Source organism: Triturus cristatus, chromosome 10 (assembly GCF_964204655.1).
Source record: "Triturus cristatus chromosome 10, aTriCri1.1, whole genome shotgun sequence".
Taxonomy (NCBI): Eukaryota; Metazoa; Chordata; class Amphibia; order Caudata; family Salamandridae; genus Triturus; species Triturus cristatus.
Genome location: NC_140593.1, coordinates 795,405,373 through 795,426,441, shown reverse-complemented (window position 1 = coordinate 795,426,441; position 21,069 = coordinate 795,405,373). Strand labels below are relative to the sequence as shown.

At 45.4% G+C, this 21,069-nt stretch overlaps 1 protein-coding gene across 4 annotated transcripts in view; it reads left to right on the top strand.

The window, feature by feature from the left end:
• Nucleotides 1-21,069, top strand: part of LOC146790006 (uncharacterized) — a 195,658-nt gene that overhangs the window by 114,792 nt on the left and 59,797 nt on the right. For all 4 annotated transcript variants that reach the window (XM_085628326.1, XM_085628324.1, XM_085628325.1 and 1 more), the window contains one exon: nucleotides 19,132-19,239. In XM_085628326.1, the coding sequence (XP_085484452.1) occupies nucleotides 19,132-19,239 (108 nt within the window). The remainder of the gene's footprint in view (nucleotides 1-19,131; nucleotides 19,240-21,069) is intronic.

Genomic DNA, 21,069 nt, shown 5'->3' with positions numbered 1-21,069 from the left:
GTCTCACCAGTGCCCCTTGGCTGTTCACAAAAGTGATGACACTGGTAGCTGTCCATCTTCGGAGGTCAGAGTTCCCAGTCCTTCTCTACTTCAATGAGTGGCAGACTTCTGCAAAACACCTGTTCTTTGGGGTTTACTATCATCCGCTGAATTTGCCTCTGACTCCTTCTCAGATGTTCCCCTTCATCTGAGCCATTCTGGATGCGGTCCTGTTTCGTGCCTTTCGCCTGGAAAGGAGAGTCCAGGACATTCAGGCTATGATCCCGATCTTTTAGCCTCTGTCCTGGATTTCAGTATGTGCGACGCTGAGGCTGCTGGGACTGATGGCCTCCTGTATCCTGCTGGTCAAACATGCCGGTGGCATATGCTGACTCTGCAGTGGGGTTTGAAGACTCGATGGGCCCAACATCAGGACACTTTTATGACCATGTCCAGATTTCGGAGTGGACTGTAAAAGATTGTTGCAGGGATTCTGCCCCAAAGCAGAACTATGTGTAGGATTACGGGACAGTAGTGTATAGGGACTGAGTCATCCTACCACCTTGGTACCCATGAGCCCAGGGCCGACTCGCTATAGTGTCTCACTTGCTCTCTTACTCACTCACAGAGAAACAAATGATTAGACATCCCAGAACACAACACTCCCAGATCTCTCAGGAATCGCGGTAGCAAGGCACACCCTTTCGCTCGCACTCTTGAAATTGTCCATAGTAAGATCTGACAGAGACACGAACACGTTTATAATATTTATTTTAACTAACGTGCTCAAAGATGCAGTATTCGTGCCACAACAAGCAGGAAAGTGCATAATACAAATACGGTCAGCTTAGCAGTTAGTCCATAAATCATGAAAGGAAATGTCATTGTGAAAAGACAGGATAGCCTAACCTCCCTCTCCTTGCATAGGAATAGTATTAATATATATTAGAAGATCTATGGGCTTTGTCTGCAGACCCCATACCTTAGCCTATAGAGAGTAGATCTACATCTATGTTTTGTTGAGGTGCTAAGGCCTGGCCAGAACAAAATAACAAGGGGCATTGTTGTTCGACGTTGCTCACAATGTTCAGACAAAATCCCAGGTACCTGCAGAGTGTGAACACAGCAATGATTTCTCATGTGAAAACAGCCATAGAAACTATTGCAAAAATAAATACATGTAGTAACGTGCGCAAAGCAGCAGGCAGGCTGCAACGTGCTCATGCTAACTTAGTGAAGATGACAATGTCCCTATAGGCACGTGGCACCATCTTCTTCTAGCAGGAACAAGGCAGGTTTTGCACCCAGGCCCTTGCAATGTCCACGGTCATGCTTGCAAATTTAGCAGCAACAGCTGGACACCTTTGACCTTCCTCCGGAGGTAGATTACGTCATCTTGGCAGCCAGGCATCACCCTACAAAGACAGTATACACCTTTTAGGGACAAATGTATAGCTTGGTAACAAATTGTTGTTGGTGTTGTCCCTCGCCTAGCAAGGCTTTGGGCACAAATAAAGGGTACTTTTTGTCTCTTTCAGCCTTTTTACTGGTGCAGGATCAGCTCTCATTATTTAAATTACCTGTTGTGATTGTGATTTTTGAAAGGCCTACAGCATCTGTTTTCTGCCTCTGCTTTTGTCATGCCACAGTGGTACCTTAACTTAGTCTTCACATATTTGATGTGCGCTGCATTTGTGTCACTGCACCGTTGTCCCTTGCAGCTTCTCACCCCCAATCCAGTGTTCCTTATTGCACTAACATCGACACGGCAAGTGAGTGAGCTTCAATGTCTCTGTATCAACACCTTTCCTCCCAGGTAAACTGTTTTTTTCTTTCAAAAGTTGTAATGCTGTCCCACGTAAGTCAAAATATCATTCTGCTGCGTTTTACCTTCTTTCCAAGGAGGAGGTGCAACTCCTTTGCTTGGACTCGAAAAGAGCACTGGGCATTTACATCGATCATGCCAAAGAACGCCGGTGGATGATCAGCTTTTTCAGAGGTTAACTATAGCAAAAGAAGTCAAGACCGTGCATAAAAGGACCATCTCCTGCTAGATCATCCTGTGCATTTTCTGATCTGCTATGCTTTACCAAAAAGCACCCTCTGGAAGAGCTGCAAACTCATTTTACCAGGGCCAGAGCAGCTACCACTGAGTTGGCACCATGCAGAGTTCTTGTCCTGGACATCTGCCAGGCAGCTGTGTGGGTGTCCAGAAAATACCTTTACAAAGCACTACTATCCGAATAGCCAGGTTTGCTGAGAAAGACGTTTTGCCCTCCCAGTCCTACAGGACATTTTGATACGAGTCCATTCACAGAGCCACCTCTAAAAAGGTGCTTCTTTGGTATGTATTCAAAAGGTGAGGAATCTACACTGAGAAGTCTCTATCAGAATAATAGGTTACTTACCTTCAGTAACACTCGTTTTGGTACCTGCTTTATCTAACCGCAGATTCCTCACCGACTGTTCCATCTGTTAATTAGAATCTATCCATTAATAAGATCCCAAGTCTAGGAAGCTGCATATTGCTCAAAGCTATTTTGCTGCTGGGGCTCTACTTCTGGGGACCAGACATCCTGGAAAGCAAGTGACATCAGTGCACAAGAGTAACACCTATTTATTTACTTCCGAAGTGAAACGGCATCACTGTGGAGCTGCACGTGCAATCCTACGGACGGGCTGAGGTACTGTTGAAAATGTTTCCAGATCCAATCTGATGGTTGGGAAATATTCAGAAGGTGAGGAATCTACAGTAAAATAGAGTCTATGAGAAAGAGGGTTACCAAAGGTAAGTAAGTTCTACACTGTGAATACTTGGTCACCTAGATCACGGACTACCAGCCATTTGTTCAGGGAGGTACCTGTTTTTTGGTGATCAGTGTATGTTTGTTTAAATAACTAGAAAGAGTCACTAGACAAAGCAAATAACAAGGTACCTGTCCGAAAACATTAATCTGATGCAATAACAGTAGAAGTCACCTCTTACAGACCCAGGTATCACATCTGTACAAGTCTACATTGACCAAAGAACTGTGTATTCATGTTACTGTTTAATTGTTTCTGACCTTCATTATGTGCCCCTTATTTTCTAACCATTTCCTGGAGAGCACCTGGCACACCAGAGCAGAGAATGCACCTATGCTCACAATACTTGGTGTATGCTAATTCTTTGAGTCATGTTATGTGACTATCTGATGGTTGGTAGCAGCAAAATCAATAGTTATGTGACAGTACGCCTAGTATGATGGAGTTTTGCTTGCCCCCTGGCATTATCTACTCAGAACCCCTTTACTGGGGTCCTTCACCTGCCTGTATCGAGTGGGCTGTAGCTCTTGTAACATGCATATGTTTTTATTGTTAGGTGCTATCTATGTCCATGGTGGTACTTCTTCCTAAGACAGTAAGGCCATTCGATTTTCCTTGTTCTTAGAGTATTAATGGTGTTGTGCCTCATTTAGGTCTCTGAAGTTCCGCTCGTCTAGTTTCTAGCTGCAATGTAATTTCAGCTCAGAGCCTGTGAATACAAGGTGTCTTGACTGCTGTATCTGCAGTTCTGTCTGGTGGTGTGCTAACCGCACTCTCGGAGTCTGTTTTGAATAGGACCCAATCCCCATGGCCATCTGTGTCCTCTGGCAAGGGCTGTTTAAAAAATTGGAGCAATCTCCCTGAAAAGATCTGTCCATCCTTGCTGAGAATCCCGATTTCTTGTCCACTTGTTTCATGACCTTCTTAGTGAAAGCCCAGAAATATAACTTGTGAAGATGTTCTCTCCTAAGTTGATAGGGAAATATGACTTTTGCACCTAGAGCACACATTTGCTTGACTAATCCTGTTTTTACTGCAAGTATGCTCGGTTTTAGATATACAAGGTTCCCAAGCTTCTCTATGCTTGTTCTTGTCTGGACTTTAAGAGAAGCACTACAGTACCAGCACAGAAGCATGTCTAGGGGCATGATTATGGAAATTGCTATTTCTCTGAAAGAGTGAAACAAGCCTTCTTTAGTGGAAGCTCTGCTTTAGTGGCCTGCCATCAAAGATGAGAAAGCTGTTCTATGTGCATTTAGAGGAGCTAAACCCTTGCAGGGCAGCAAAGAGTAATGCATTGTAAAGTGGAACCTGCTTAAAAGTTGTCCAAATGAGGTGTTGTAACTTGGTGCCATAAAGATTTTATTGCTCATAAAGCCCCAACAAAACACAAAATATCCACTTTGCAAGAAGGTTAGTGGTTTCCAGCCATAACTGCCTTTAAAGAAGCTGATCACGAGGGCGTATTTCCATCATCCGTCTGCACAAGAAGCGATATCACTGGATTACCCAACATCCATCTGCATAGGAAGTGACATCACTGTACTTTCCGTCATCTATCTGCACAGGAAGAGACAGCACTCTTTCCCTCACAGGACCTACTTAATATTGTTTGTAGCAGTGACGCACGCCTCAGGTATGCACTGGTGTGCCGAAAGGCCTACCAAGCAAGCCTGTCTGCGCTTATACCACATCCAGCACCAGGTACCCTTGTTCTCAATCCTCCTGCCGTTACCCCACTGCGACTCTTCCTACCCTCAACCCCATACACCTCTCCCCATGCTGCTGTCTCTATTCACCTCACAACACTGACTGCGCATTCTCTTACACTTCTTGCACGTTTTGATGTACTTACCCACACTCAACTCTCACTGCACCCAGCACACCACTCTCTTACACAGTCCTGCAGCGAGTGGAGGAGTGTGGCTCAATGATTAGAGCGGCAGACCCTGAAGCAGAGTTCTGGCCAGGGACCAGGGTTCGATTCCTGCCTCGGCGGGGCTCGGGCTCAATTTCCTCGGACCTGTCTATTCTCGCCTCGGTGCCTATTCTAATCACGGGCCCCACGCTGCAACTCTGGGCAATAGCTTGCTTAGCCTCCACACCGGCCCCAACAGCGCTAAGGATGTCTGGCTTCACCCTGGGGGTGCCCAGGAGTGGACACTTCACAGGGAAAGGCAGGAGGGGTTCCACAGCGGTATGAGTATCAGCGCCAGGAAACCGCAAAGGCGACACCGCAAGGTGGCTGTCTGGTGACAGTGCGCTCTAGAAGTACCTTGACATTTACATTTTACATTTACCAACACAACATTGTGCTCTCACATGCATGTTTCTCAACACCTGCTCACTCACTAAACAAGCCACTGAGATCTGGGACAAACTGCATGAAAATGCCTATTTTTTCGCACTGAAACCTGGCTGAACTCCGCATCGGCAGCTAATTTTGCCACAGCCATCCCCTTTGGCTATAAAATCACCACGTAGGACAGATTTCACAAGCCCTGAGGTGGAACCTCCATCATCCAGAAGAACGTCATCAGCTGACATGTTATTCTCCAACTTCAAACACCTATATTTCAAGCTCCACGGCACAGCTAACTTCACCCTAAAAGGAACATTCATGTACAGACCACCTGGACTGTGCACTAATTTAACCACACCATCACAGACTTAATTGCAACACTTGCCTTCGGGGCTTGCAAATACATCCTAATTGGAGAACTCAAATTCCACCACGAAAACCACATTGACCCCTCTCATCGAAGACCTTGGAAGCCTGGGCCTCACCCAACGAGTGAAGGGGTCTTCCCACCTTGCTGGAAATCTTTGTGGGCCCTATTTTACCACCTTCAACAACATCCAAGTCAACTAGCCCACAGCAATCTCCTACACAGACCACTTACTCATCCTCTTCGTGGTCCAACACACACACACCACTACTAGCCCAGACAGCCAAAACTGGAGCAGCATTACTGATGAGGACTGGAATCCGCTCTCAACACCCACCCACCTGAACACAGTTACAACGTCCCAAAAGCCATAAAGAATTTCAACCACTGGATCACCTCCTGAGCCAACTCCCTACCTCCCTTTAAACACAGCAATATAACAAGATTTAGATCCCAGGCAGTTGGTACATGGGGGAAATTAGACTGATGAAACCTCACTCCAAACAACTGGGGCACAAATAGAGTATAAGCCAAGACAATGCAGACAAGAGCACGTTCAAAGAACTTCACCCCGAGACACTACCACCAAGAACAGAAATTGTGATCTTTGTGGAGTCCCACTGTGAACAGCATTTCACAGTGGGGCTAACAGATCTAGCATTGACAATCATCACACCCCCCTGTTGCATTTGTTGCAGCTAGCCCTCCACATCTTCTGTAGTGTTTGCCTGGAGTAATACAATCAGTGCAATATCCCCAACTGTATCAGGCAAAGCTCAGATCTTATTGTGACTTTTTTGGGGGGGCTTGGAGGGCCTCCTCCCACTCCTGTCCTCAAGTGGGCCTACGTCTCTCTCACAGTCCGTTCTCCTTTTGATCATTGCATTTGGGGAGTTCCACATGATTTTCCAATACATCAGGGAGATCCCATTTTTGGTTAGCAGTTTACTCAGCACCCTATCTTCTAATGGTGAGAATTCCTAACATTGGTGTCTGCTGCCTCACATAACAGCCTCCTCACTTCTTCACTTCTGCAAGAAACTGAAGACCTGGTTTTTCGAGTAGTCCCACTAGGCCCTAGGTTTGACCAGAGTCACACCTGCTCAGTGCCAGTATCCCCTCCCAGGTGATATGTAAATTATGCACATTTGTAGAATGCACTAACAATCGCCCAGGATACCTTACCAAGCACCTCTGCTTCCACAAACCCTCCAAATACCTCAGCTCATCCGGATACATCCCACGTATACAGAAAATCAGATTGGCAGACGTACCTTCTTCTATCTCACTCCTAAAGCATGAAAATACCTGCCTGTACACATCTGAGCCTCCTCCTCACTTCTTGAATTCCACAAGGAGCTGAAGACTTTTTGAGCAGTCACTAGTCACTAGGGTTGGCCAGACCTACACCTGCTCAGCACTAGGATACCCCACTGTGTGATAGTGCGCTCTACAAATCTGCATCAGATAACAACATAATAAGTGACTTTTAGAACTGAGGGCCTAATTCACAAAGGGTACTTACACTTTTGAGTAATTTACAGTTTTGAGTAAGTTCACTACTTTTTGCTTATTCACAATTTTTGTATTTTTCTTTATACTTTCCCATGCTGGGATCTCCACCCGAACTGCAGAAAATGAATATTAAAAATAATTATGTTAAATATGAATGTACATTCATTTTTATAAATCTATTTTAAATGTAGAACACAATAAAGAAAAGTGCTATGCTATAACATAATTAACTTAATTTTTAAATGATTGTTTAATTAAAAGAAATATATTAAATTGAAATTACTTTTTGGAAGTTTAAAGTACAAAATAGATTCAAACCTTAGGAAAAACATTTTTATTATACATTAATAAGTATTAATAGTGGTCTCTAAAATTAATGTAAATCAATGCAGTTAATAAAGGTTACTGCTATATTCTTTTTTATTCAAAATGATATTAAAATACGATATAATTAAATATTTAGGGGTCTATTACGATGGCGGGCGGACTTTGTCTGCCCGCCATCACCCCGGGAAATGGGACCGCCCGCTATGTGTACGGCGGTCCCACATGTGCAATTAGAATGCGCCTGCCACAGTGGCGGGCGCATTCTGCATTTTTGCATTGCGGCGGGCGGTGCTGTCAGCAGCACCCGCTGCAATACAAAAAAGGCATTTGTGCATTTGCGTGCACAACTGGGCAGGCACCGCGCGGTGCCTGCCACGTCGTCCATGCAAATGCAAGTGGGTCCCATAGGTACCCCCCATGTGCCCCCCAACATCCTGGTGGCCCGCAACGGGCCCCCAACTTAGAAACCTGCATGCCTTTCCGTGGTGAAAGGCTATTTCCCGCTCACATTGTAATATGGATGGCGGTGTCAAGCAGACACCGCCACCATATTCAACCCTTTTCCCCCCGGTCGACTTGTCGACCGGGCGGAAAAGCGGCGGACGGTCTTTCCGTCCACTGCAGTACCCCTGCCATCATAATATGGCAGGGGGAAATGGGAGGCGGGCGGGGGATGATGTCGGGTGTATCGACACCGGCATGCGGGCAGTGGCGAGCCGCCCGACATCATAATAGACCCCTAAATGTATAGTTTTTAAAAAGATATTTTTAACAATAAATTGCATTTATATTTTTTAATATTTATACTATTTAGTTTAACAGTAGTTCCTATGAAGTTTTATTTGAATTTCCTACCTCGATTATTTCCTATATAAGGGTGTTGCAGTAGCAGTGGTTGGCCTTGTGTAGTGCCTGGACTTACTACTGTTTTATAGTAATAACCTACACTTTGCTTTGCGAATAAAAAATAGTAAACTTATTCAAAAGTGTGCATTTTTTAAAAGTGTAAGTTACCTTTGTGTATCTGGTCCTGAGAGTCTGTAGAGCCCAAGTCACTCTAACCGATAGCGTATAATTTCTTGATTTTGTGTGAGCCTAAACCACTAATTGGCTCGTTGTGAGGGACAAAGTAATATTCCCTTTCGCTTCAGGTCTCACATGAGTATCGAGTGAGTTTAATCAGTGAGTGAATAGGTGGATGGACATTTCATTAAACCATCCAGGAAAACTACTGTCTCCCTTTGGATCAAGGAGAACACATTACGTTTCCAAAGATAAACATGAGATCTTTTCTGTCTTTTTTTAGGATAAATTAGAAAGATTAAACTCTCTCTCGCACATACCCATTGGCCCTTTGACAGCATTAGCACCATCTCGAAATCTAAGCCCATCTGGTCATTCTTCATAAAATCACACACATTGATTTACTCAGCACCACAATACTAGACCATCCTTACATGTTATAGAACCCTTACCATCCTCAGAGAAATCTGCTCTTTTGTTAGGCCTTACTGGCAGAACCTCATTAATACCTCCAGTTTTGACTTGTCTAAAAATAGGTTTGTTCACACTCCTTCTATTTTTTTAGATCATTTCTTTGTTTTGTTTACAACAGAACACCATAAAAATTAACCTATTGTCATTTGTGCGATCAGGGCATATATTACAACGCAACAGTTGCATGGCCAATAACTTTAATTCGACAAAACACTAACAGAATGATATATAATAGTCTGACATGTACTACGAAGAGCCATCTTGGTAGACAAGTAAACAAACCAGAGTCGTAATAGCTAGTAAAGACACACATGTGCCAATACCGCCTCAAACGCCACCTGTCCTCCTTCCCAATACCTGCTTGGATAGTTCCTCTATCCAAGGAAGTACTGGGAGTATTAAAATTACTAATACTGGGTGTAGGAAGCTGCCTCACAATAAAGTGTACCAAAATGTGGTGCTATGTGCAGAGAGTCCAGGTATCCCTTATTAGTGTACAGGAGCTTGCTTTAACAATCTCAAGGTGCTCTATTTGCGGTAGTGTGGTCCGGCAGCCTTAGGTTTATTAGAGCAGAGTGTAAGGCATTTGTTGTACACACAGAGACAATAAATGAGACACACACTAAATAAGGCAGTCCGACACTAATTTAGAAAAACAACATACATTTTTATGTTAATCTACACACCGAGAACTATCAGATTAGATAAGTACTTTTCTAGTTAGTTTTTTCAGAAACACTGAAAATACAGCTGTCATATTTGAGGCATGAGCCTTGAACGCGGTAATGTTATCCTCTGGGAGAAACATATACTGCATAGGGGTACTTGTAAACGAGTTGCTGGGTTGTTCTTCTGGACTTAAGGTAAGTAGGGGCCAAGGTCCCCAGAACCACCTGCAGTTTTGGTTTACCTGCCCTGGTGTGTCTGGGTGCAGAGGTTCTAGTCGCATGGGTGCCTCAAATTCTACCGCTAAAGTTTCTGGAGAAAACCTGAAAATGTTGAAAGTTAGGACTTGGGAACAAGTCTGTCGGAACCCAAAGGAGGGCTGGGTTCTTGATGGTCTCTGGGGCAAGGCTGCATTAGCGGTAGGCTTGTACTTGGGCTGTGGAGGTGTTTTTTTCAGCGGGTCGCTTGCATTGGAGGCTTTCACCAGGGTCACTCTCGAAGATGGCCTCTCTGAAGCGTAAGTCCCACTTCAGTAGGTAGGTCTTGGCTGTGTTGGTGTCTGGGCTGGACACTGAAAAGCCTAGTTGCCGGGGTCCGGTGCCACAGATATTGGTGTAGGGTGGCTCCTGGGGTTCCTGGCATCTCTAAACTTGGCGGGGAGATAAATCTGACCTCCTGGAGCACAGTTACTTCCTCCTGGGTGGCTGCTGCATTGGTGGATGTGGATTGGTGGATGGTGGATTGGTGGATGTGGTGGTCAGCAGATCGGTGAAAGGGACGTTGCTGTCAGTGCCTTCAGGCTGCAGGGAAGTGGAAGGGATATGCTGGTAGGTTGGCGAAGTGCTGGTAGCCCTCCAAGGCTATTGGAGGATACTCAGTTGCAGGACGAGTCGGATCTTTGCAATAATTGAAACAGGAGCAAGCAGGTAGTGTTTGCTGCCAAGTCCACAGCTAGCCCACAGTTCTTGCGTTATTCGGCTCTACTTTGTCCTTGTTTCTCTTGATCAGGTAGAGCTCTATTCCTGGTGTCAGGTTGGGGGCACCTAAATACTCAATTTAGGGGTTTTAAGGGCAGTGAAGGATAGCAGCCAATGGGATACTTACACTTGGGATCACTACACCACCTATATGACCACCTCCTGTGGGGAGTGGGTATAACCCTGTCCCAGAGTTTCTAATTCAACTAAAGCAAGGTGGTGGAACCCTCCTTTCATGGAGCATGTCATGTAGCTTACCTTAGGTGTGTGACTAGCCTGGTGGTACAACACTCCTACTTGCATAGCTAATTTCCCACCTGCCCTGGTACCAAATGGGCCTCAGGTAGGAGGTGGTATCTCCCAGGTCTTGGGGAAGCCGGGAGCGCATATCGGAGGCAGCACAGGCTTTGAAGCCCCTGGCCTTAATATGCTAAGTAACTAGCCATCCTGCTGGAGGAGGTTTAAACACCTTCCTCGGAGCAGGCCTTGTTTCTGGACTCATGGAGCGTGGGCTGTCACCTGAAGGGGATCAGAAACCCAAATCTAGTGTCAGGCTGGTTGATACCAGTCTGCCTGCACACTAGATAGTGGTAGGATTTTCAGGGGGTACCTCTTAGGTGCCCTCAGGGTGCATGTTATAATAAAGCTTGTAATGTCGACAGTAAAGATTTATTAAGATAAGTTATTGATACCAAACACCATAGGTTTTTAGTAAAGCCATCATGTAGCTGGGGAACTTGTAATGACTAGTGCCCTATACATATAATTAAGATGGATTCCCTGTTCACTTGTCCCATCTAGTAATGAAACTAGACCGCACAGGGGCATATCTGCTAATGCAGATATGCCCTCACTTGTTATATAATGCACCCTGCCTTAGGGCTGTAAGGCCTGCTGTATGGATGACTTACTTATATCACCTGCAGTGAATTGGGCATGGTGCACAGTGAGTGTGCCATGTCGGGTTCTCTCTCATGGTTTGCCCCATGGAATGCACCATGCAATGGCAGCCTGCATGCAATTTGTTTGTGGATCTCCTAGGGTGGCATGATACCTTATGGATCCTCTTTAGTACCCATGCCCGAGTTACCATGAGTACTGTTTACTAGGGACCTATAAGGGTGCTACAGTCCTTACCGATTGTGTTATAATTAGACTTTGACTAGTTTCAGGGGTAAGAGCACTGGCGCTGATGTCTGGTTAGCAGCCCTCAGTGCACTGTCAGAGTTGAACCAGCATCTGGTAGTCAAAAAAGGGGCAAAAAGTGGTGTACAACTGCAACTAAATTCCAGTTTACTACACTGGGGACAATTCATACAGATCTCAGGGATAGTATCAGCTTAGCCACATGAAGATTAACATTACATGATTGAGCAAGTCTACTCGTTGAGGGACTATGCAGGGTGACTAATGACTGGCTTGGGGAGGAAGATGGGAAATGTGCTGAATATTAAACCATATTCCCTTGCACAGCTCCATAGTCGTGGTCTATGAAACCTACCTTAAATGTGCTCAAACTGTGCCATTCGGTCATTCAGTTTGTAGAATGTCTTATCATAAGAGGCCATATTAAAAATGCCACGCATCCAGGTCTTGTGTGGGTAGTGTTGCTGTCCTCCAGTGACATACGATGCCCATTTCAGCCAATACCAATTCCTTGAACAAATATCTCTCCGCATTGAAAGATTGGGTCAGGACATCCGAGGTATCTTGTAAGTATTAGGTATACAGTCGGTGGTCAGTAATAGGCAAAAGGCGTTCTAAGGTCTATCACAAGTAAAAATCAGGTATGGCAGGTAATCTGGCACGGTGCATAAGGTAGGGAAAAACCACCAAATACCCACTTGTGTGGCCAGCGGACTGCTCTACTATATATACAAATCTTCTGCACACATTTAAAAGTAAATACATAAAGTTTCATAAAATATCACAATGATGCATGTCTTTGTATTTTCAGATGTCTTTAATTCAAGATCTTAAGCCTTCTTAGCACGGCGAACACGCCACGGCCTGGAGATCCAAGGGGTTCTACCTAATACTGCCGGATGGGGCCGTTCTTCTAAATGAAACTCCCTTACACTTGGAAGCACATTAAGATATTCGGACACAAGACTAAATAGTCTACCTCTCCAGGTGCAGAAATTATAGGAACCCCTTCCGGGTTGGAATTATCACCGGAACTAAGAGACTACTTGAAACTGACCTCAGCCCGAAGAAGTCGCGGGGTAATCCCCTGTAACAGCAAACGAAACACGTGTTGGCTAAGAAGGCTTAAGATCTTCTCCACCAAGGTGTCCTAAAGGGTCAATTCTCGCTCCCTCTTTTCAATTGTTGTATAAAACCATTAGTCTTCTCTCTTAAACATTCAAATATCTCTTCTCAATTCTACATTGCCAAACTCAGCTCTACCTTAAAAGTTCCTCTGATAATGCCCAGGCCCTGGCCGAAATCCGAAACAGGATGTTAACGCTCCATGTCTGCTCAGTCCCCCTAAGACTGGTTTCCTTCTTCTCTCTGGCCCAAGCCATTTTAAACTGTTAAATCCAGTCATTGTTTGATGCTCTAAATCATATGCTCCTCCTTCTACACAAATCTGAACTGGAAAAATCACATCAACGCGTTGGCCAAAGAGGGTGCAGCATCAGCTCAGGCTAATTACATTTAATAGATCCTTCCTCCCTGTAGATGATTTCAAACAAGTTATCCAGTCATAGTATTAATGACACTTGACTTTGCGCAATCCCTATGTGTAGAAATCATTAAAATACACCTAGCCCCTCTTAAGGCAACCCTACAGGCAGCGAATAGGCATGCCCTGGACCCATGGGATCATAGTGCCCCTATCCTGATTACTTTAAAATTGCTTTCCATTAGGCTTGAATTGTTTTGAAATAAGCTTGCATCTCAAGGCACTTCAATGACGTACACCATCCTATCTGACCAAGAAACTGGCTAATTCAATGGGCCAACGCCAACTGTGGAGCACATACATACTGCGTATCAAACGCCAATCATTCAAGAAGACTGAGACACTGAAACAGCCCTTTTATGGCAGTGCTCTCAGGGTTTGGGACACCGTCCCTCCAAGCATGAGGACAAACACGTCTTATAGTTGATTAAAAAGCAGAACAGAAAAATCTGTTGTTTCCACTCTTGTCCTTATAAAGGATATGTATATGGTACAAGTTATTTCTCTTTGCTGAATGTTTCTCTAATTAGCACAAACATTTCCTATAATATGGGTGTTCTTACTGTCCTTGCTGATAAATTGTTAATTTCATGTGCATTTTCATGTATGACACTAACCTCAATGTGGAATACTTTGTCAGTCCATTTACAATTTCACTGTTGTACTTTTGATAATAATGATCACTGATGTGCCAGAGAAGATAGGGTTTCGTGCAAGAGTCCTCTACTGCACTTCCTGTATATTATATGCTGTGCTCACCCTTTGATCTGTAGCTTAGAAACAGCTTAGAAAGTGATTGAATAGGAAGAGGTGTCACACACTGTGTATGTTCTCACTATATAAAACAGCTAATAAATAATTTAATAAATACATGGGAGAGTGCATAGGTGATGAACAGGTTATGGACTAGATTTGTTGGTGAGTGAGAACATGAGCGGGTGACTACATTTTGACTGAGTGCATGGATGGATAAGTAAGTCCAGGGGTGAAAGAATAAGTGAGTGTACAATGCTGTCCTGAATTGTTGACGTTTGAGAGAGCGTGATCATCGAGTTTTTGTTATATATGCATTGGTGGAATTTGAGGATGGCCTAATTTGTTCTACTTCAGTCACTTTGACCCCTTTCACCAATGTGACTTTTAAAACATTCTTTGACCCCTCCCACTTTCCTCTTTTCTTTGTCATAAGTAGTATTTTTGTGTCAGAGGGTCAGCATTCAAAGGATGAGCAGCTTCTAGGCTCTCCAGAGCATTTCTTAAATGTTTTGTCTCAGTTGAGCTCAGATGGAACAACAGATGAACATCACAGTCACATTGAAATATGCTAAGGGAACGTTGCTATAAATAATGTGGATTATTGTGTTGACTACCATACATAAGTCTAATATTAATGAGAGTATGAATAGCAAAGGCAAAATCTGCAGCATGTATAATAGACTTCCAACAACTTTGTACAATACAGTTATCCACTAGAGGAGAAACCCTCACCGCATTCAACTGAGGTATATTATTTGCACTTGCCTAGTCCACCATAAAACTGACTAGCTTCAACTCCTTTATCTCCTCACCCAGCTCGCCTCACCTCATCATCTTCTTCGTGAGTATCTTCCTGAACATCCAGCAACAGGTGATTCTATTCAGTGTGTTGGAGGCCTAGACCATTAGGCTTACTCAAGACTCTTTTGCTGTTACTCGAATCACTGTTTTTGGAGCTATCCGTCTTTCTTGACTTTTGCCCTGGGAACCCTAAAGCCTGAGGCATTGTGTTACGTTTTATGGGCCTTGCTGTGGCAGTAATGTTACAGTGAGGCATCATGTCATGTGGTTCTAGTAGAATGCTGAGGGTGTTGGACTGGCAGTTGGAAAGGGGCTGAGGATTAAACTAGACCTGTTTGGTGTTGTTACTGGTTTCTATTAATAAACCCACTTTTACACAACATCGGCTGGAATGTTATTACTTCGTGGCAAGACGCAACACACTGCTGGCATTCCATAGTCCATGACAGGAAGCCTGCGGCGCTAGGGATGGGAGAGGCAGACACATGGATTCCACATCGAACAGACACAGCAAGCTTCGTACATTTGGGGCCTATTTACTGGTTCAGGAACATGCAAGCTAGCACCTTCAAATATGACGCACTGACTGACTGACAACAAAGGACCTGAGATCCCCATAGATGGAGATTTTGTCTGACGTAAGCATATGCTGATGCACTGGGAACATTTTATATGCCATGAAAGACAGTTAATCAACCAGTGACTATGAATGTTGCGTAATCAATTTGTGAATGACAATGCCAATATCCAGTGACTGCAGGGGTCTGATATTTTGCCTGTTTGTCGGTATAGATTGTTACATCTGTGCAAGAGAACTACAGCTGTCAATAGCTACACTTAAAAATAGCCATGACATATAGGGCAGAAAGGGGAGGAGCTTTATAAGGAAAGAGACTCAAGCCAAACACCCACACATTCAGCCTACCATTTATTGTGAAAGCAGATAACTCAGGTGAAAGGCAGCCAAGAGATCTGGGACTGTATTACAGTAAGTGCCCCTTGGGCACAATGGACGTTTGTGCCCGCTTTGCACGCCCCTGGGGCACTTTGGTCTTACAGAAGGGGGCGCAGACTCTTATGCATCCCCTTCAGTAATACTGATAGCGCTGGAGCACTTAAAGCGCCAACGCTACAGTCAGGGGGTATTCTCCCATTTGCATAGGGGCTTGCAGGCGGGTGCAGTCTCAGACATGGCAGAGCGTGTTCGCAGATGCCCTGGGGCAGCGCATTTATTGTAATAGGGTGCATTTTCATTGTTTGTGCCCGGTGCACCTTTTAAAAGGTACGCCTGGCGCCAACAATGAAAAAGCATAATACGACCCGGGGGGGGGGGGGGGGTGGGGTGATAAAGTGCCCTCTTTCTTGCATAGTATGCTCACACTTTTTGCTGAATTGCTGATGTTCTTTGACTGAGTGTGCCCTGGGCTCCTGCTAATCAGGTACCCAGGGCCTATGTTCCCTCCCTAAAACTGCATTGATGCCTTAACCCAATTGGCATCTCTGGCCACATGTCAGCCCCTGGTAAATGGTACCACTGATACCCAGGGCACTGTGACCAGAGAAGGCCTCTAAGGGCTGCAGCACTTATTGTGCCACCCTTAGAGGCCCTGTACCCTGACCCTTACGCACTGCCTTTGCAGGCTGTGTGTCTTGGTGCAGAACAAAGTGAAGAGTCGACATGGCACACATCCCTGTGTGCCATGCCCACAAACTACTGCCCTGGCATACATCAGTCACCCCTCTAGCTGGGTGCCCTATGCCAGTGGTGAGGGCACAGGTACATGAGCCCTGTTCCCCTTCAGTGCCCAAGTCCATTCCTGGGCACTGTAAGTGCAGTGCTGCCATTAAGAGTATATGGTGCTGGGAGTTTGTCATTACGAACTCTACAACTCCTTAATGGCTACATTGAAGACTGGGAAGTTTGGTATCAAACTCCTCAGCACATTAAACCTACACTGATGCTAGTGTGGGTTTTAATGTAAAATGTAAAACAGAGGGCATCTTAGAGATGCCCTCTGAAACTCGACCAACTTCTAGTGACCTGACTGAATGGCTGCCTAGGCTGCCACCACCAGACATGTTTCTGGACCCCTGGGTCGAGAGTTGCTGCTCTCGGGGGCCTGAAACAATGCACATCTTGGGACGAGGTGCCAAGCCTCCTCCCCCAGGATGGGCAGGGTTCACAAAGGAGAAACGTCAAAGGCATGCCGCCTTTGCGAGCCTCTCCAGACCATTTGCATCTTTCAGCAACTGGTCCCCACTGGTTCTACCCCCCCATTTGGGCGGGAGAACCAGAGGGAAAAACAAGTGAGGAAGAGAGGTGTGCCCACCTCTTCCAACTCCACCCCTCAGGTGGGGGAGGCGAGGTGAAGCACAACCTTGAGTCTCCGCCATCTTGAGGATGGGGGGACCCAGCCAACCAGGGACAAGCTCCTGCCCCCCCTCCAACTGGAGAGTGGCAGAATAGGGGGTGTACCCACCCCAGGGAAGAAACCCATTGGTCCCTGCCCTTTACCTACCTGCAACGCCCCCCAAATGTAGTATTTAGGGGTCACCCTGAACCTTGCTTCTTCAGATCCAGAAACGACAAGAAAAGAAGATAAGAAGAAGGACCGAAGAGCCGTGCAGAGCTAACCAGAGGACGACACCCACTGACTTGGCCCCAGTCCTACAGGCCTGTCTCCCCTCAAACCTGCTCTTGCGAAATCCCGGTGTGTCCTGCAGCCAGCAGCCTCAAAAATCCCGGAGGACCTGTCTGCCTTCACTTCAAAGAGTTAATATCCCGTGAACACCGGACGTGTTCAAACTGCCGCTCCTGGCTCCGACAGGACACCGCGAATCCAGCCCACTCTGCACCCGCCGAACCCGGCCCGAGCTCAAGTGGAAAAAACACCATGAGGATGTCAACCCAGCGATCCTGACCCGAGGTCCGGTGACCCCTGACCTACTTCAAGCCTCCAGCCGACGCCTGCAGTCTAAATCCAGAAGGCCCCCCCTAACTGCGACCAGGAGCTGATAAGAAGATCCGACCCCAAAAGGCACCCCTGCACCAGACGCCCCACGGCCTTGTGTGCCCAAACCGATGGTGCCTAACCAACTTCAAACTTCACAACTTACCTCTCCAAGTGATGGTCGCACCCAGAAGTCCTTCATCTCCCTGCCTGCAGTGCTTTTGCAAACCGGAGGTTCTCCATAGAAAACAACAGGGCGCCCGACGTCGAAACAGCACTCTGTACCCGGCCGCCCCAGTGCCGCTGAAGGTGCACCTTTTGTGCTACTTTGTTTCCTCATTTGCCCTGACCTTAACCCTAGGGGCTTGCTCCCACAACCCAGTGGCCTGCTTGCCAGCAGCCACCAACCAGAGGCCCCCGATCCCCCATTGGATAACATTGGGCCTCAACACTCTGCACCCGGCCGCCCAAGTGCCGCTGAGGGTGCAACAACAGTGCATCACTGACCCAGGGGGACCCCTGAGTCTAACCCCAGAGCCTTAACTCCCACAGTCGATTACTTACCTGTGAACCTTTAACCTGTTTTCCCTCCATAGGATAACATTGACACTTTTTCTCCAAAATGTTTTTAACCCCTTCCATGCTGCGCAAATTCCGCCGCTGTGCTGACGGTTTCTTGCGCGGGCGTGGTCATGACGGAACGGTTCCGTCATGAGCACAGCTCAACCGTGGCTCATGACGGAACCGTTCCGTCATGAGCACCGAAGGGGTTAAGTGTGGAGTTTTGAAATCTAAAAATATTCTTTAAAAATCATACAAATAACCAAAACGTGTTTACTTACCTATTTGCAGGAAATGTCCCAGTGCTGAATCTAGGTATCCAGCACTGAGTTAGAAAAGTAATGTGAAAAGTAACTTACCTGCAATTTACTGGAAAAGCCTATTCATTTCAATGTACTGTATTTGCTAAGTGTTGCATACTACTGCTCCCCTGTAAATCAAACAAAGTACAATTTCTAGTGCATTTTCAAACTGTTCTATTTCCAGTAACTTATTACTGAAAAGTATTTAATGCTTACCTGTGCCAGGCTTGCTTGGTTCTAAAAATAAACAACAGTATATTTTTATACAAAAACAATTGACCTAGAGTTCAGTTCTTGAGTGTGTGAACTCATTTGCTGACAGAGTGTGTACATCAAATGCTTAACACTGTCCTCTGATATTGCCCTACTGCTCAACCACTCTACCACAAACGGAGAGTAAGTTTCTAGCTAACTTTAACCTCTGCCTACCTCTGGGGACACTTGGAGTCTATACACACAATACCTCATTTTGGTGTAGTATATATAGAGTCAGTTTCTTACAGGGTGCAGCTCACACTTATACTGATACCTTGCTACATTGTTTTTAAACTACTGAACAGTCTACCTATTTAAAATAGGCAGTAAATAAGGTGTTTACTAGGAATAACATGTTCACACTTAGATTTCTTTCTACAGGAAGTGCTGTCATCCCACCACAGGTTGCATTTAGCACAAAAGACGTACCAGCCTATTGCACTGCCCCTCTCAACTTGGAAAGAAGAGAGCAGAACAATGGTCCTTCAGGTGAGTCAGGAGCAAACTTTACATGTATACTTGGAAGTATAAGTTGGGGATCTGAAAGTCATAAATTCGTCACTCATCTGTACATGACCGTCCCATGGGATTCTTTCTATATGGCCTGACACAGCACTGGCTTTGAGAGTGTGTTTTCCTTTATCATAGTTCAAGTTTTTAATGGATTCTGAATCTATTCTGTCAAAGATTCTTCAAGAGTTTTCCATTATTTGCTTACTCTAATAATTTATATATCTTATCTGCCATTACGATTATGAATACTTTTTTTATCCTGCAATCTCTGCAACTATTTCTCCACATGAATGACAAGAGTGCTATTGTTCCTCAATTCCTGCGATAAATTAGGAAAACCTACAATGTAGAGCAATGTTGTCATGTAGTTTCCACCCTACTGTAGGAACTGTGTGTTTGTTGACATCATAACTGTTGTGACGGTTCCTGACTGATTCCATGCACCCCATCAGTATATGGTGTCCTTTAGGCACCTAGCTCACAGTGCAACCATAAGCCCCCCTAACCCTAGTCGGGTAGTAAATGGTTCTGGCAACCACTGAATATGACAACCCTGATCCTCCAGGAATAGTGGTATTGATCTAGAACCCATTGGCTCAGTCACCCTTGCTCTCTTAGAAATGTACGATGAATACACAGTGGGTCGCTTTCAATATTTATTGAATTAATGTGATTCTGGTATAAAATATATGTGATGCAGTGATCAATAAGGGTTTAGGGCGTGTGTGTGTTCTGACAAGAATCCCCATACTGGATGATCCAACCCCCGTTACCAAAAGGGAAAGAATGTAGGTCCCTATTGTGGTCACAAGCTGGACACTCCTCATAGAGATATCTACAGGCTAATGGGCCGATACATCAGTATGTAGAGACCTCACAAATGAATGAATGAATGAAATGAGTTTTGTCATGCGCAAACTTTGCCCAATGGGCGTCAAGGCGCCTAATTCAAATAATACAGCTCGCGAATCAAACCAGCATTCTCTCATTAGTAGGCTTTGGTAAAGTACCACGTCTTAAGGGCCTTTTTGAACAGATCAATTGAGGGAAGGGTTTTGACCTCAATTGGAAGAGAGTTCCAGAGCTTAGGAGCGGCAACAGAAAAAGCTCTCACTCCCCATCTGGCTAGCCTTGTGCGGGGCACTACCAGTTGAAATAACCCAGCAGATCGAAGAGATCTGGTTGGGATATAGCGGGTAAGCAGAGACCCAAGTGCATCGTCCGTGCCAGCCGCAAGAGCTCTGTATGTAAGACATAGAATCTTAAAAAAGACTCTATGCTGAACAGGGAGCCAATGAAGATCTCTCCTAGCAGTCGTGGCTGAAGATGCCAAGGGAAGGGCCAGAACAAAACGTGCTGCAGCATTCTGCGATTTGCAGTCGATGGATAAGGCCCTTGTTGGACTCCACATACAGGGAGTTGCAATAATCGAGCCTGGAGCCAACAAGAGCGACTGCAATCTGCTTACGAGCCTGGAGAGAAAGATAGTTACGGATCCTATTTAGAATCCTGATAACACCCCAGCATGTGGCCACGGTCCTATTTACTTGGAGCATCATAGAGAGTGAGGTGTCAAAGACCGTGCCGAGATTTCTGGCTGATTGGGAGGGAGTGGGGCAGGTGCCAAGAGATGAAGGCCACCACTCGCTCGACCAAACATCTTGGTCTTTCCCAAAGACAATGACCTCTGTCTTGTCGCCGTTTAGCTTTAGGGAATTGATGATCATCCAATCTGCCACATGCTGCATGCATGACCTAAAGCTAATGGCGGATGTATGGACAGAGGAATGAGCCAGTGACACCATG